Source organism: Mya arenaria, chromosome 2 (assembly GCF_026914265.1).
Source record: "Mya arenaria isolate MELC-2E11 chromosome 2, ASM2691426v1".
NCBI lineage: Eukaryota > Metazoa > Mollusca > Bivalvia > Myida > Myidae > Mya > Mya arenaria.
The window spans coordinates 33,688,378-33,704,106 of record NC_069123.1 but is presented as its reverse complement, the minus strand read 5'-3'; the positions used below and the strand labels follow the sequence as shown (position 1 = coordinate 33,704,106).

The 15,729-nt window shown below is 33.8% G+C and overlaps 1 protein-coding gene across 2 annotated transcripts in view; it reads left to right on the top strand.

Annotated features, from left to right (window-relative positions):
- The window catches only part of LOC128225162 (GTP-binding protein Rhes-like), a 149,862-nt gene that overhangs the window by 44,226 nt on the left and 89,907 nt on the right, over positions 1 to 15,729 (top strand). The window contains exon 1 of one of the 2 annotated variants that reach the window (XM_052935208.1): positions 14,554 to 15,011. The exons of the other annotated variant lie outside the window; for it this stretch is intronic. Within the exon in view, the coding sequence (XP_052791168.1) occupies positions 14,642 to 15,011 (370 nt within the window). The 5' untranslated portion in view covers positions 14,554 to 14,641. Of the gene's footprint in view, positions 1 to 14,553; positions 15,012 to 15,729 lie in introns of those variants that run through there. 2 annotated transcript variants of the gene reach the window in all.

Here is a 15,729-nt window from a genome sequence, read left to right as displayed (position 1 = left end):
CGAGTTTTGTAGCCAATCAAAACGGAGGAAACTCACATTGGCCGAGTTTGGTTGATATTGGCCGAGTTTGGTCGATATTGGCCGAGTGTTGGCATATATTGTCTTCAATTGTCTGGTATTGGTACCGCGATTGTCCCCAAGCTAAATACGTTATAGTTGATTAAAAAATAACAATATAACACAGGGCCTTCAATCGAGTAACTTGAGCCAAATTCAAAAGGAACAGGAAGTATTCATTGGGGTTTTGGTAAGGAAAGGAGGCAGCCGAATGGATTTAAAAAACTCAATTTCAAGGTGTTTTTTTTATTGATAACTGTGTTTGTACCTTTCAGTTTTTATTGTATTATTGTATTAAGGTATTTGTGTTTTTGATTATTAAATGCCATTATAAATCGAAAGCTACTATAAAAGTATAACCGTGGTGAGCGCATATGCAATTAATACCGTGTGATATTATGTTATAACTAGATCACTGTACTTATAATATGCTCAAGCAACAAAAGTAACAACATTTAAACATCAACTGATGTTGTCTCATCAGGTCAGGTATATTATTTCAAATCGCGTAAACAATTTTTGTATGTATACGACGCCTCGATATACATGTATTTCATTCAAAACAAATTTAATTCTGTTGTAATTCGATCTAAGTATTCTTTGGCGTTGCCCATTGCCACTAAACAGGGTTTATGTTAAAACTTTTTGCGACTGAGCATGTTTCTGTAGCTTTTTGCATATATATTGAACATTAACAAATAAAATAGTCTAGAATTAAACAAGATCGTGGGATGATTATTGAGAACACAGTTTAGAGACCACTGGTTTACGGCTCTCAGTAATTCGTATTTTCCAAGTTGTGTATTATGAGTAGAAAAATATTTGCAAGCGATAAATGCAGGGTTTGTTTAACAAAAAACTTTGACTACCAATTGAAAAGTATACAGAAAAATTACTGAGACGCTTTGTAGTCGTTCTCCGATCCCAGATTACTGTAGCCTCTTTACGGGGTTAATAATTGTTTTTGTTTTACTACAGAGTTTGTCCCAATAAGTTGCATTGCTACGTTTATAAACAATTAAAAGCATTGCAAACAAAACAAAAGTACAAAAACCTTTTAATCACACAGAAATCTACATAAAGTGTCACAGTGTATTTCCTTTCCAAACAATGTTTTAATTATACATTATGGAGAATTATAATCATTCTTTCGTTCCAAACAAATGCAATTACGACTAATGTGAAAAGTAACTTGAGGCAAATAAGATTGCTTTATGACTTTCTTTTTATATATTTGCTGTACTGCTTCGCCCAAAGAAAGAGTCTTGAGCTTGTTTGAACATCGGAGAAATTAAATAAATATGTTATTAATCCGGTGCACAATTAAAACAATTTCGCGAACATTTGCATGCTTGGCTTTTGTAAATTAGTTGATAAACGTCTAAAGGGGCGATTTTTTTATATCCACTAACGGAGTCTGATAATGTGTTGGGTGCATTATTCAAATGTGTTTTGGTGAGGAGTTATTGTAGACACGAACAACGTGATATAGAGAAATAAGAAGTTGACCGTCATATATTTGCCAAAAAACCAGACGAAAACACCTCAAGTCTGGTGTTAAAAGTGTCCTTTGAGAACTAATCATTTGATATAGTATGATTAAGAAGATCATAAATAATCAAGAAAATGTTTAGGTATGATGATTAGGAAACTATCAGCATGGCTAATTTGACCGAAACGTTCTAGTTAATTGTGTAATATTCAGCTTAGACGTGTAAAGACGTGTTTTGCAATAGTATTGTTATAACGTCTCTGTTGCTTTATACAGCTCATAGATTAATACGAATGTTCCACAATGTCATCTATTTTTTTTTAAACTGAAGGTGATAGTATTATTATAACGTCTCTGTTGCTTCGTACAGCTCATAGATTAATACGAATGTACAACAATGTCATCTGATTTTTTAAAACTGAAGGTATTTCTCGAAAACATAAATGCACTTGAAGCTCGTAATCATAGGTTGGAATTATAAGTGAGCTAAATTAATGAGTGTCATTAACGTTTATGTTTATGCAAGAACTATTTCTCCGCCCAAAGTCGATGAATGAGCATCAACAAGTTTGAGCTATCTCTAGCTTCCCATCTCGAAATATACCTTCATTCGATAATTATTATTTTAGTTTAATTTTAATTAAATATATTAGTTTAAGACTTCTTCTATTTCTAGAAACAATGTTCATGAATCAATATATCGCAATATCATATTGACTGACAGTACCAACCATCAATTTTTTCTTAAAAGTGAAAACATTGGCGTACAATGAATAAAGATATTCACTGTATCAACATAATAATTCACCAACATAAAACATCAATACATTCAATTTCTCAAAACATAAAAGGATAGGAGCAAGAGAGTAAACCCAACTGACATCAACACAGTACCACGATGGATCATCAGATAAGCCAACAGTGATATTACAGAGACTTTTCCGACATCAATTATAGATTCGTTTAATAGGACATTAGTGTTCTAGTGGTTTATTTGTCCGACTCTTATGAAATCGAGGGTTTGATCCCCGCCACGGAAACTTTCTCTTTGCCTATAAACTGTTTTAAACCTGGATACGGACTCTAGCAGGATTCTATCAGCTTTCATGACAATCGGGCTAAAGCAAAGCAGTTTTAAGAAAAACAATCAATTGAACATTAGAATACGAGGAAGAAATATACAGGGCACTAAACCCATTTAAAACACGCTTTCCTGCAATCCTATAGTTCTCTGATAGCGCATTGCTCTTATATAACGTGAGCTTGAACAATCGGTTGCAAAAACCATTAACGGTTCATCGCGCCTGGAAAGCCATTCTGTCAACACATTTATGCCGTCAACTGAATGTTAATAACTATTGTGTGAGGAGTGTGGAAATCGCCAAAGACTAACCAGCAAAGGAAATGATATATTCACCGCAATTAAAAGGAATAATCAATAGCATCCGTTCTCTGTAGGATTAAACATCTTTGTAACAAACATGAATACACTGTCGATTTGCAATCGTCCCTTCGAACCCTCTTACGCAGACGACAACTTGGAAACATCATCGTGCTCGTGTTGGGCGTCTGCTCCTGCGGCGCCCGTCGGCATGGCGCTTCTAGAGCAGGGCGAAAATGCACCGGTTGAGAATTGTAGGCGGCTAGTGATTCTAGGTTCCAGTAAAGTTGGAAAAACTGCGATTGTGTCACGGTTTCTGAATAACAAGTACGATGAAAATTACACGCCGACAATTGAGGACTTTCATAGGAAGATTTACAAAATAAGAGGAGAAGCATATCGTTTGGATATTATGGATACGTCCGGAAATCACCCGTTTCCTGCAATGAGACGACTGTCTTTTATCACAGGTAATTTCATATAACTTTCATGGTCTACATAATGTAAAAACAACTACTCCTTAGTTAACGCGTAGTATTATTTCATTAGACCGAAAACATTTAGGTAAATAACACTCCTAATATAGCGTAAAGTCTTGAGTAACACATTTCTTCTAACCCACAGTTGCATGCCGATTTTTTTTTAAAAACTGGTATGGTATCTTAGAGTATATGCTAAAAGTAGAATAATTTTTTATATTTTAAATATAAGGTTTTTTCTAAATATTATTTTCGAAAGCTTTTTATACTATATTTTAAGTTTATTCCTTTGTATAAGGTTCTGGGGTCAAAATTCATGTTTTGTAAACGTGGAAACAGCTTGGAAGATTTATATTCTTACATTGGTTCAATGGAAAAGATATTTGAGTGTCATAACAGTTTTGCATTGACATAATCTTATTTAAGTTTAGTTAACGTATTAGACTTGCTGTCATTTCATATCATTTTATGTTGGCATCTCTTTATATCTAGCATTAACGGTTACATTCAAATTAGTTGTCAAAAGAGCTTCTATTAACAAGAATAACACTATACCAAACGTCTGATTGGTATAAGTTAAATCCTTCAACAGTTTAAAAGTATTTATTCCTTTTATTTATTCTACTGTTTAGATCTTAATCGAACAAATCGGGCCACACGTTTGATTAGCTAGAACTCTGGAGGTGAGCTTTTATGCAAGCGTTATACGTTGATTACAGGCGTAGACGATTGACACCGTCAAGACTACGGTTTAAACATTTGTCATGGTTTGAATAAGAAAGGAAGTCTTCAACCTTATATCTTAAATAGTGTGGTTATCTAAATACAAACAGAGACCTTTACCAAAGTCGCACCAACCCTAAATCATATATATATGGTATTGCTATAATATATTGAGTTTAATCATGTTTCTTAGTCTTAACTACATTATTGGGACAATACAGTTTTAGCTGTAACGTTGACCCTGGCCTTGATTCAACTAACCCAAAATGTAACCCCAGTCACAATTTATAATTCCTAGCTCAAGCTACTAAATGTAAATAGATGTTTTCTATTGTTTGCAACAACATTTCCAACGAATCAATAATTTACAATGATTTTCAATTGAACATATATTTAAAACAACATCAACAAGGAAAGATAGAAGAACATGATAATATTTTATATAAAATGAAAATTGATAATATCTCTTTTTTATATAAGATGAACGACTTCACATGTATTTTTCTATAATGAATATAAATTTTCTATTAAAACGTAATATACATTTAGATAATTTAATTTTCAAACTATGTTTGTCTTTTTGATCGACAATGACTATCAATTATTTCCATGAATAAAATCTTTATCGCTTAATACTACGCACGTGTGGATAAGTAGCAGCTTTAACCATATATTTCTTTTATTTATAATTTATTGTATTAGCGTACAATGAGTGTTATTGTTTATTAAGAATTTATTTCGTAATATTCATATTGTTATGGAGATGAATTGATATTTCTTATTGAGAATATGGAGTTGGTTTTGACAAAGCTATTTAAAATTATCAAGTTATTTGAATTGCGTATACATTTTGCAGTATTTTTAAGTAATATTGAGTACGTTTAATAGCAACAGTCCCCTTTACGTCGGCTCCGCGTACCCCAAATTCAATCCCAAAGTATGTCACCACATTAATTTGCTTTACATATATATCTAAATATAAGTTATAGCACTAAATCATAATTGCAAACTAAAATTATTGCAAGCTAAGCGAACTTGACCCTGGCACTACTGACTCCAAAAGCTGTCTAAAGGAACGTCTTAACAAAAAAGTCATCAACAAGCTTCATTACGATACATAAATTATATCCATAGCTATTGGCAAAAGCATCTTTTACAGCTACCTAATGTACGCATTCACATTCGTTTGCGATATACCAAGTCTCTTCACTATACGATTTTGATGAAAGTTATGGAGCGAAAACAATTTATTGATTTATAGTAACAGTCACATTAACCTTAACCCTATCTCGAAACCACTGACCATAAACTATATCCAAATGTACGCATTCACATTCGTTTGCGATATACCAAGTCTCTTCACTATACGATTTTGATGAAAGTTATGGAGAGAAAACAATTTACTGATTTATAGTAACAGTCACATTAAATTAACCCGGCTGACCCAAAAACATTTCCTACGTCACATAGGCTTTCTTTACAACAAGTGTTATCACTATAAATGGATTTCAATTACGTAATTGAGCGAACTATTTATCAGCGACATTGATCTGGACCAATGTATGAAGCTTTTCCTCGTTTATGTCGATGACATTTTCTCTAGTATTTAAACAGGTCGCCATTTTGCTTGTTTTCACTTTTTACTTTATGATTTCTTAACAGCTAAGATGCGTTAAAATGTTTTATGAAATAAACGCTGAATGTTTGTGTTAGTAAATTGTGTTGGCTTGCATTAGCTTTGACTTAAATCAATGGTTTTGATAAGGTAAAGGCAGGGATTTATGTCTATGGAAACCACTGAATATCATATTTACATTTAAAAGCAGGATACTTATTTTAATAATATCAATAATAGGTACTTTTTCACATTGTTAAGCTATTCAAAAGAATATGCATATTATTTCCAAGCTATTTGCCCCTATTATGGCAAGGTATATCATATTGAACCGCTATTTTAATAGCTATTACAATAACTCTTTCCATCGAAATGAACATCAGATATAATACATAGACAGGAACATGGACGCCAACCACAGGAAATTAAAAATCACTACACAAAAAAGCGGAGAAGGCAGCAGACTGGAACAAATACGAAAGAACCAGAATCAAAACGCATCAACTGGAACTCCATGCATACTGAAAACATGTTCAGATTTTGATTGAAGTGGACGATGACGACAGATACAAATCGTACAGGAGGGCTCTTCAGAAAGGCAGATGTTGCATTGCAGTCATAAACAACCAAAGAACACTTCCTAACGAATCCGTTGAATAAGCAATTCCAGTTGTGATATCATCAAAGTAGACATAGAAGAAAAACATTGAGAAATGGACTTAACTGCCGGAGTTTACCCTCCAAAAAGCCACTGGCCCAGATATGCTACTAGTTGATTTCCTTAAAGAAACTTGCAAGCCAGTATGCACCGCATCTCCGTAACATATTTGACAATACATATCGGTTTTCTTGGTGGATGCCTAATATCTGGATTTTTTTTATGTATTTGCAATTTTCAAAACGGCAACGTTTCATATCAAGCAATAACTGACCAGTGGCGTTTGCCTACATGTGTTGCAAAATCATTGAATAAGACGCAGCTGTGAAACCAGGCTCCTTACTCTTGTTGACGAGATTCGTCACGAAATGAACACAGACTAGGCATATGAACTTACCGTCGTGGCCATGTCAAAGACTTTCGAAAGAATCCCCCATGATCTCCCCAAACTGGACCAGTATGGTTTTGAGGGTGCTTTATATCCTGGATCAGGTAATTTATGTCCGACAGGTCTGATTTCATCCGGAAGAGCGCGGTATTAACAAAGAAACAAAAGCTTATGGCTACCCAGCTGCTGCACAACAAGTACTGCTCAATAATATGGAAACCATACACAAAAACTACCATCAGGAGACTTTACTTAGTTCAGAGAAGAGCATCAATGTTATTTACTAACGGGTTTCACAACATAAGCAATAAGACGTCAATGCTAGGATGATTGCTGCGGGAGACACGTACGCTGAAATGACCATGATGTGTAAGATAATCATCAACCTGGGCGATATAACATTTGACAACTAACTTCTTCACCACCGCCAAACGCTGTACCAAATCTTCATCGTCTAAAAAATAAAAACAGACAAATATCTTTACCTCCGTCATACTACAGATATTCCATCATGCAAAGGGCCATCTAATATGCTACACTCTGAGGTCGTTGAAGCCCCTGACTTGGTATTGACAAATTTAGAGGTATGGGTTAGCAAAAAGTAACTTCCTAATGATTCTAAAGGCTGTTTAAGCTGTGCGCACCATGACTAGTAATAAGTCTAACAAATAGCTGACGTACACTTCCATATTTCCATCTTTCACAATCCTTTATTTTTGTTCCTATGATTTCTTTATTCTTGACTTGTGACCACCAGTCGCATAAATGTCAAGTGTGACTGAGCTGGCGTATGCTGAAGATGTAGATGTACATTGCTTTTTAAACTGTGGTACTGCGATGAGGTAGAATTTTCTTTGTCTTATTAAAACAAAACTTACGATTCATTGACAAGTTTAGAAACCTCACGGAAGTATCAGTCAAATTAAAAAAAGAAAGATTTGTACGATGATCTCAATTAAAATACAAACGGATAGAAGTGTCGACCTTTGAGAACGACATTAACTTGATTATCTAGGATAATGTTAAATGACGTATGGTGTGATACATGACATCTGAGTTAATGACTTTGAGGGGACAGCCAGTTGTTTGTAATTCGTAAGTTAATGAGTTAATGAAGAGAAAATGTTTGCAATTGATAGCTACAGGGTACGGTTATCCAGGCATGTTTGTCTATAACTGAATTATTAAAGGAGAGAGAAGGACAAAATTTGTTCCGAGAGGGCATTACAAATGAGACGTCTTACTCAGACATCGACCTTCCATCAGGAAATATTAATTGTTTACCAATTGCGAAACTCAAATGCCAGTACAAAAACATTGTAATCATAGTTCACACACATGTAATATCATTTAGATTTTATTTTTAGTTTTCTTGAACCGGCATACCTTCTTCTTTTGATATATAAGATATACATTTACTGTTTTAACTTTCCTTCATGAAAAACATATGCAATTACATCTTGTATGGAAAATAATTCGAGGCAGATAAGTTCCTTTATGGCTTTTGTATCTATTTGCTTTTTTACAGAGATGTTTAAGAAAGAAAAGTTGTTTTAGATTTGAAATATTTCCTAAAAAGCTTCAACATTATCATTTTGTTTTGATTTCGGTGCTCATCTATTACAATCACGCAAAAAACAACAAGCCGGTCTTTCGTTATTTAGTCAATAAACAGCGATGCTGGCTTTCTTTCATTTCCACTTACATAGTCCGAATTTATGTGTCAGATATATGTTTTGGTGAATAATAGTTTCAGACAATGAAAGGCTTATAGAGAGATAAGCCATAAATCATCATAAATCTTTGTCAGAGTCCGAGACAAAACCCCCTTGATGTCCTTTGAGAAATTAAGCCTTTGATATAGTACGGTTTGGAAGATCAAATATCTTTAAGAAATGATAACGCAATAGTGTTTATTTGGAACGACCAGCATGGGTTACCATAACAAACGTTTGAGTTAATTGTTTGACCTCGATATACCAACTAAAACATCTTTTGTGATTCTGTGTGCTTCTGTTCTTTTATATAGTTTGATTGATTTATAAGAATATAAGTTAAGTTAATGTCATCCCATTTGTATTAATAAGGGCGCTGATCCAACGTTGTTTATTTCCGGTGAACAACATCACAAACTTATTTGCTTCACAAGCATTGTTATTAATGGCAAAATGTTAAATGTGAGACGAAATGACGGAACAGACCAGAAATAACACGTAGGACACCAATGACTGTGCTAGGTGGGTGGAGGGGTGGAAGTGGAAAAATGATGTCAGGATTTCCAAACTTGATTCTTTATGAGAACGACGTAGCATTAACCATTATGCTTTATTCTTTGGAATAAAGGTGTCTTTGAAGTTAACTTAAGTCGGCCGACAACGTTTTCAACGTCAAAAGACACTGTTCGGCAATATTTTTACATTACATCAGACATGGTAAATAAAATGTAAATGTGAGACGAACACTCAAAAAAGTCCAAAGTTTGTATCCCTGTAGCTTTTTTCGAAGGCATTTAATGCACGTCAAGTTGTGAATCATTTGTAGGAAGTGTAAGGAAGGGAAAAGAATTGACGTTTTTTTTCTACTCCAAATGCGTTATCATTTCTTGCTGTCCATTGTTGCAATGGCAGATAAAATTGGTTAATATATTTATGACACACTGTATTAAAGTTCATGTCTGATAAGGTGTATGTTTGTGCTGTGATTATAGTGCGTTTAAACATAAACAAGATCATGTGTAGACATTTATAAAACTGGTCTCCTTCCGGTAGTTTCCATTGTAATATAATGTTTAAAATGTGTCTGTGAATGCTCTCATAAAGACGCAACAAGAGTTGGGTTTCTGAAATGATTCGCATCCTCCCGTTTTAGGTGTCAGGGACATCAATAGATTGTGTCTAGTTTTAGTCACTGAAAGACCCTCTTATTAAAGAGTGTTTAGTATAGATATAAGATGGCTGATGGGATGATAGTGAAATTGTCAACTTGAGAAAATACTATCAACGGTCAAAACTGTCTCATAAAGCTGACATGATCCCATCAGCTATCTTATATTTATGGTATTATACTGGAACAAGGTTATCACTAAAATGTAGTTTTAAAAAATATAAACAATGACAGCATTTGCATTTAAAAAAACTTCAACAGTATACTTCACTGTTTGGTTTATAACAAAACTTTACCATTATCCCAACTGTAAATGTCTTGTAAATATTTGATAATAAAACTACTTAAGTGTATCATTTCAGACCAGACAATGCGTCATATTCATGCGCTTCCCATTTGATTTACTGGACAATTTCTATTTCTTGTTGAGAATAAATTGTCCATTCGATGTTTAGAAATTGCATATAACAGGGATGATTTTCTTCAATTTAAAAGGCTTTAGACGAAAACAATATGAAAAATACCGAAAATCCTAAATTGACTTATGTGAACATTTCACATATTTACTCAACACCAATTGATTGTCGTATCACATTTCGGTAAAAGGTTTGATACCTCGTGTCGCAACACACTTGTTTTATTATTTCAGTAGTTTTCTTGATCGAGAGAATGTAAATAATTTGCATGTATGATGCAGTCATGTCTTCTCACACGGAATTCGGAATATCGCTTATTACGAGAGAGCGGATCGAGCGACTAAAAGTTTTCGCATGACTCACCCTTACAGATATTTTCTTCCATTTTGATAGTTTATGCAACACAGACTCAATCCAGTCGTTTCTTAGAATTGTTCTGACTTACATAACCAACAAGGCTACATAAAATATACCTATACACTAAGATGTAAGGAAATAAAAGCAACATCAGTTTATTATGGGACACGTAGAATTTCAACGTATATTCTATTTTATGAGATGTGTTGTCAATATGTACAATGGACATTGTTCAACGTTTTTTTAAGTTATATTCGCTATCGAAAGAGTATCACTTTTCACTGTCAATCTTATATTCGTGAAAAACGGCGGTTCATATATTTAACGTTGGATGTCGAAGGCTTAGAGAGCTTTGAACATACATGCCACCCTTTCCATCAGCCAGCCAGTAAAGGTTTGCCAATAGTAAAACGGGATTTCGGGGTTTCGCTCACGAGAATAATTATGAACATTTTCTTCGACAATATTGCCAATTTCGCGATTTATTTCTGTAATTAATGTTTGATTTGATTAAACAACATTCATTCGGCGATGTCGTTTACAATGTGTTCACAATTTGAGCAAAAACACCACTTATTTGTATGAGTAGCGTTACATGAAAAATAGACACGTTATATGATCACAAAAAATAAATAAACATAAAAGAGAAGAAAGCTTAAACGCTTATACTATGTCTCGCTTCTGTCATTCCGCCAAGCTGCTAATAATGATGTTAATTTTGTTATGTTTCATTGCATATTGACAAATGAGTTATGATAAATAAAATGAGGCAGAGTAATGGTGAAGTAGAATACGTAATATTATGGAAATAAGAGGGGAACATCGGGGAAACGATAAGAATGGGGATTGTAGACAGGTCAGGTAAATGGTGAACTTAAGTTTGTTAAAATATATGTAGGATATCAGAAACGTTTAGTCTATCGCATATAGTGCTTAACTTGTCTAAATAGCCTTATGTGTGTCTTAAGAATGAGTTCCTTGAATCTAAAAAGTAATAATTTGAGAGACAAGGGTCTTATGTTGGATAATTTGTCAAAAAGATGATTTTTGTGAACATGATAAAGTGGACGGATAAAGAAGAAATTATATGTGTTCTCGATTTCTCTACATTGGCAGTAGGAGTTGTCGTGCTGCACTAGAGATGATTCGTGGCGCCACGTGTTGTACTTCCTCTCGGTCATCTTCGTCAGCTTCAGTAAGATTATCCCAAACAACGTCTGCATATTCTTACAAAGGTCTAATAAATGGTGTGCAAAGCACATCAAAAGATTTCTGATCAAGGACGTTTTTGATTGATCATATAAAGAAAATACGCTGCAAGGCCTTCTGTTTGACGGATTGTATATGATAATGGCATCAGCAGTTACTAGATAGTGTGACATCTAAATGTCTGAGAGTTCTGCTATTTGAACGTTATTCATGAAAACTGTTATAATTATTTTACGAGGACAAAAATGTTTGATTGTTTGCTTATGGAATCAAAATCAAATGCCAGTGGAAAATCAGTGGAATCCGGCCATGTATATACAGGAAAATTACACATCAAACATCAATACAATCTATTGTGCACTCCGATTTCAAAGATCAATTCTTTAAATTGTTTAATACCCCCATTATTCATCAATACAATATATTATGAACTCCCACAACAAACATCAATACAATGAACAGTATTTTACCCACATCTAACAACATTACAATCGATTTTAGAATACCCACATCTAACAACACTACAATCGATTTTAGAATACCCACATCTAACAACATTACAATCGATTTTAGAATACCCACATCTAACAACATTACAATCGATTTTAGAATACCCACATCTAACAACATTACAATCGATTTTAGAATACTCACATCTAACAACATTACAATCGATTTTAGAATACTCACATCTAACAACATTACAATCGATTTTAGAATACCCACATCTAACAACATTACAATCGATTTTAGAATACCTACATCTAACTTCATTATAATCGATTTAGAATACCCACATCTAACAACATTACAATCGATTTTAGAATACTCACATCTAACATTAATACAATCAATTTAAAAAAAAACCCATATCAAACATCAATACAATCAATTGTACACCACTCAAATTAAACATCCATACAAGCCAGTGTAAATCAGATCATCAGACACAAACAGTACATACTGTCAACAGAATCTCCAGAAACCAACTATATTCATCTAAACTGTAGATTGTTATCCAGATTACATAGAAGGACAAACAACAATACGGATATAAACAATCGTGTTAACACCAGATACATGTACCACAAACGTAACCAAAAGGACATTCATTAAAGTTGCACTCTCATAGATTGGACATTTGTATTATTTTTGTCTTAGAACGAGCAAATTTAAAATAAAACATCCATGGAAATAAGTTATATAAGACTGCTGACAAAAAATAGATCGCAGATTTTTATATTTAAATTCAAAAATTGATGTTTTATGCATTTTGCTTAAACCGTTTATAACAGTTTAAGCCATAAAACATTCATTTTCGAACGGAAATACGAAAATCTGCGGTCTGATATTTTGTCAGCAATATTTTATCATTGGTTTGCAGATATTTACGCAAAAATTTACTCTTTCCAGGACAAAAATAAAACAGTTGTAAAAATGGTATATCTGTGAGAGGGCAGCTTTAAAAACATTAAATTGTACATTAGATATAAATAAACAAGAAAATTAAGGGAACATAAACAATTAACAGAAAACCCGTAAAACACAACAATTGCGTAAATCTTAATAAATAAGCATTGCAATCAATTGTATAGTAGATGTACCAGCCAAAATACTATAGGAACATAAACGATAAATAGTTCACAGAAAAAGGCCACATAATAGTAACATGAATCAAAATAAATCACCAATGTATTAATTCAGCGATAAATTAAGTGACAAGGGCAAGATTATTATCTCAAACAAGGAGTGCTACCTCAAACAAGGATAGGACATGATTATTAACTAAAAAAAAGGTTGGGCAGGATTTTAACCTCACACAAGGATAGAGTTGGGTTATAACCTCAAACAAGGACAGGACATGATTATAAACTCAAAGAAGGATAGAGCTGGGTTATTACCGCTACCAAGGACAGTGCAGGCGAATAACCACAAGTCACACAAGACGGACATCAATGTATGAAAACATAAGATTGTATGTTTGAGAAACAAGCATGAAATATACAGCACACAATTGAAACCGCTTTGAAAACGGCCTGTATTAATGTAAACACGAGACATTGGCATCCCATAATTAGAAGAGGGCACTAAAATCTCACTTGACAATTAACACTCACCTAACGAACATGAATAGCAAACCTCATTATAGATAAATATACGTGATTCAATATATAGTATGATAACTAAGTGTTATTAAGTTTATTCTTGAAGAGAAATCCTTTGAAAATAATACAAATAATGACAATAGTACAATCCAAATTAAAGGTCTATTAATCAAGTTCTAGTTCAGATAAACGAGCAGTGACCTTTCCCTTGATTCACAGCTGAGGAAATGAAAAATAACATTTTATTGAAAACGGTATCAATTGCCGCAGCATTGTCGAGATTTCCCTTCTAATTACCGGTTTACCATTTAATAAAGAAATAAATCAGTACACTCGCCACAATATCTCGTGCTGCAAAAGCCGAGAAAATAACTGTATGGATTTAACTCATGGCGTCGCAGACTCCTTTTTTTGTTTCTCAAAATTATAACGTGTCCGTATTTAATCATGAACATCATGTATAGTGTTCCGTATTATTTAAATCCCAGAAAAGATATTAGGTTTTAATTCTAGGATTGATTGGCATTTAAAGAAATAATTGTTTTTATTTTCAACGATTTGCCAATTGAAAACAATATTATTGAACGACCAATTATATATTTTACTGCTGGTACAAATGTTCAGTTGAACGCTCAGAGCACACGGCGAATACCTCGAACGTTATCTGATTGGACATTGCTTTTATAACGTGAACTTAAGTAATCTGCTGCAAAAGTTTATTTCCGTTTCATCGCGTCGGGAAAGTTATGCTGCCAACACTTTCACGGGCCAACCAAATGTTACAAATGATAATTGAGCTGCAAGATCTATTTACATCAGTTAATAGGAATAACCAATAGCACTCGGTCTCTGCAGGACTAAACATCTTCGTAGCCATAATGAACAGACTGTCATTTTGCAGTCGTTCCTGGAATCACTCAAACGCAGACGACAGTTCGGAAACATCGAGGTGCTCGTGCTGGAATTCTGCACCTCCGGCGCCCGCCGGCATGGCGCTTCTAGAGCAAAGCGAAAACGCACCGGATGATAATTGTAAGCGGCTAGTGATTCTTGGTTCAAGCAAAGTTGGAAAAACTGCTATCGTGTGCCGATTTCTAAATAACAAGTACGAAGAAAAGTATACGCCGACAATTGAGGACTTTCATAGGAAGATATATAAAATTAGAGGAGAAGCGTACCGTTTGGACATTTTGGATACGTCTGGAAATCATCCATTTCCTGCAATGAGGCGATTGTCTTTTATCGCAGGTAATTTTGCATATAAGCAATTATTTTTATTTAATAAAAAATGTTTTCCTGATTTCGTTTGTGGGTTACACAATCACCTTTTAAGAATTGAATCATGTTTACAGTAATCTTAAGAATTCTTATTGTAAATTACCGAATCTAAGACATTTGCTGCTTCCTTTGTGTTGGAAAAAGCAATGGTGTACAATAGATATGTATTACGTAGTTTGGAGACTGCAGATTTAATGAATATAACGTTTATACTAATATTGATAATAAATATTATCTTCTTTACTAATTATGTAAATGACATTTTAGGTCATCACATTGTTCATACTAACATATCACCTATAACAATGAACAATATGTATCTAACAGACAGATGAGAGAGGAAAACTTGAGACAACACTTACTCGAACCTTACCTCTTGTAGTATCATATATTTGTGATATTTCAAAAGCATCTTTGAATGTTCTAAGGGATACTATGTTTAATCTACCTTAACCAGACTTTCGGACATATCTTTACATGTAACAAAGAAATAAGTCGTGATAGGAATTGTGGTGGCTCAGCTGTGTAAATACCCTTATAATTGCTGATCTCAAATGACATAATATGTGAAGATATCAGTCGGTAGTGGAAATGCTCTGTTAAAGCTGAGACAGACATAGGTTTGTTCAAAATAACACATTGTGATTCAACCATAATAGAGTTTTATGGAATGGAATACAGTAGTAGA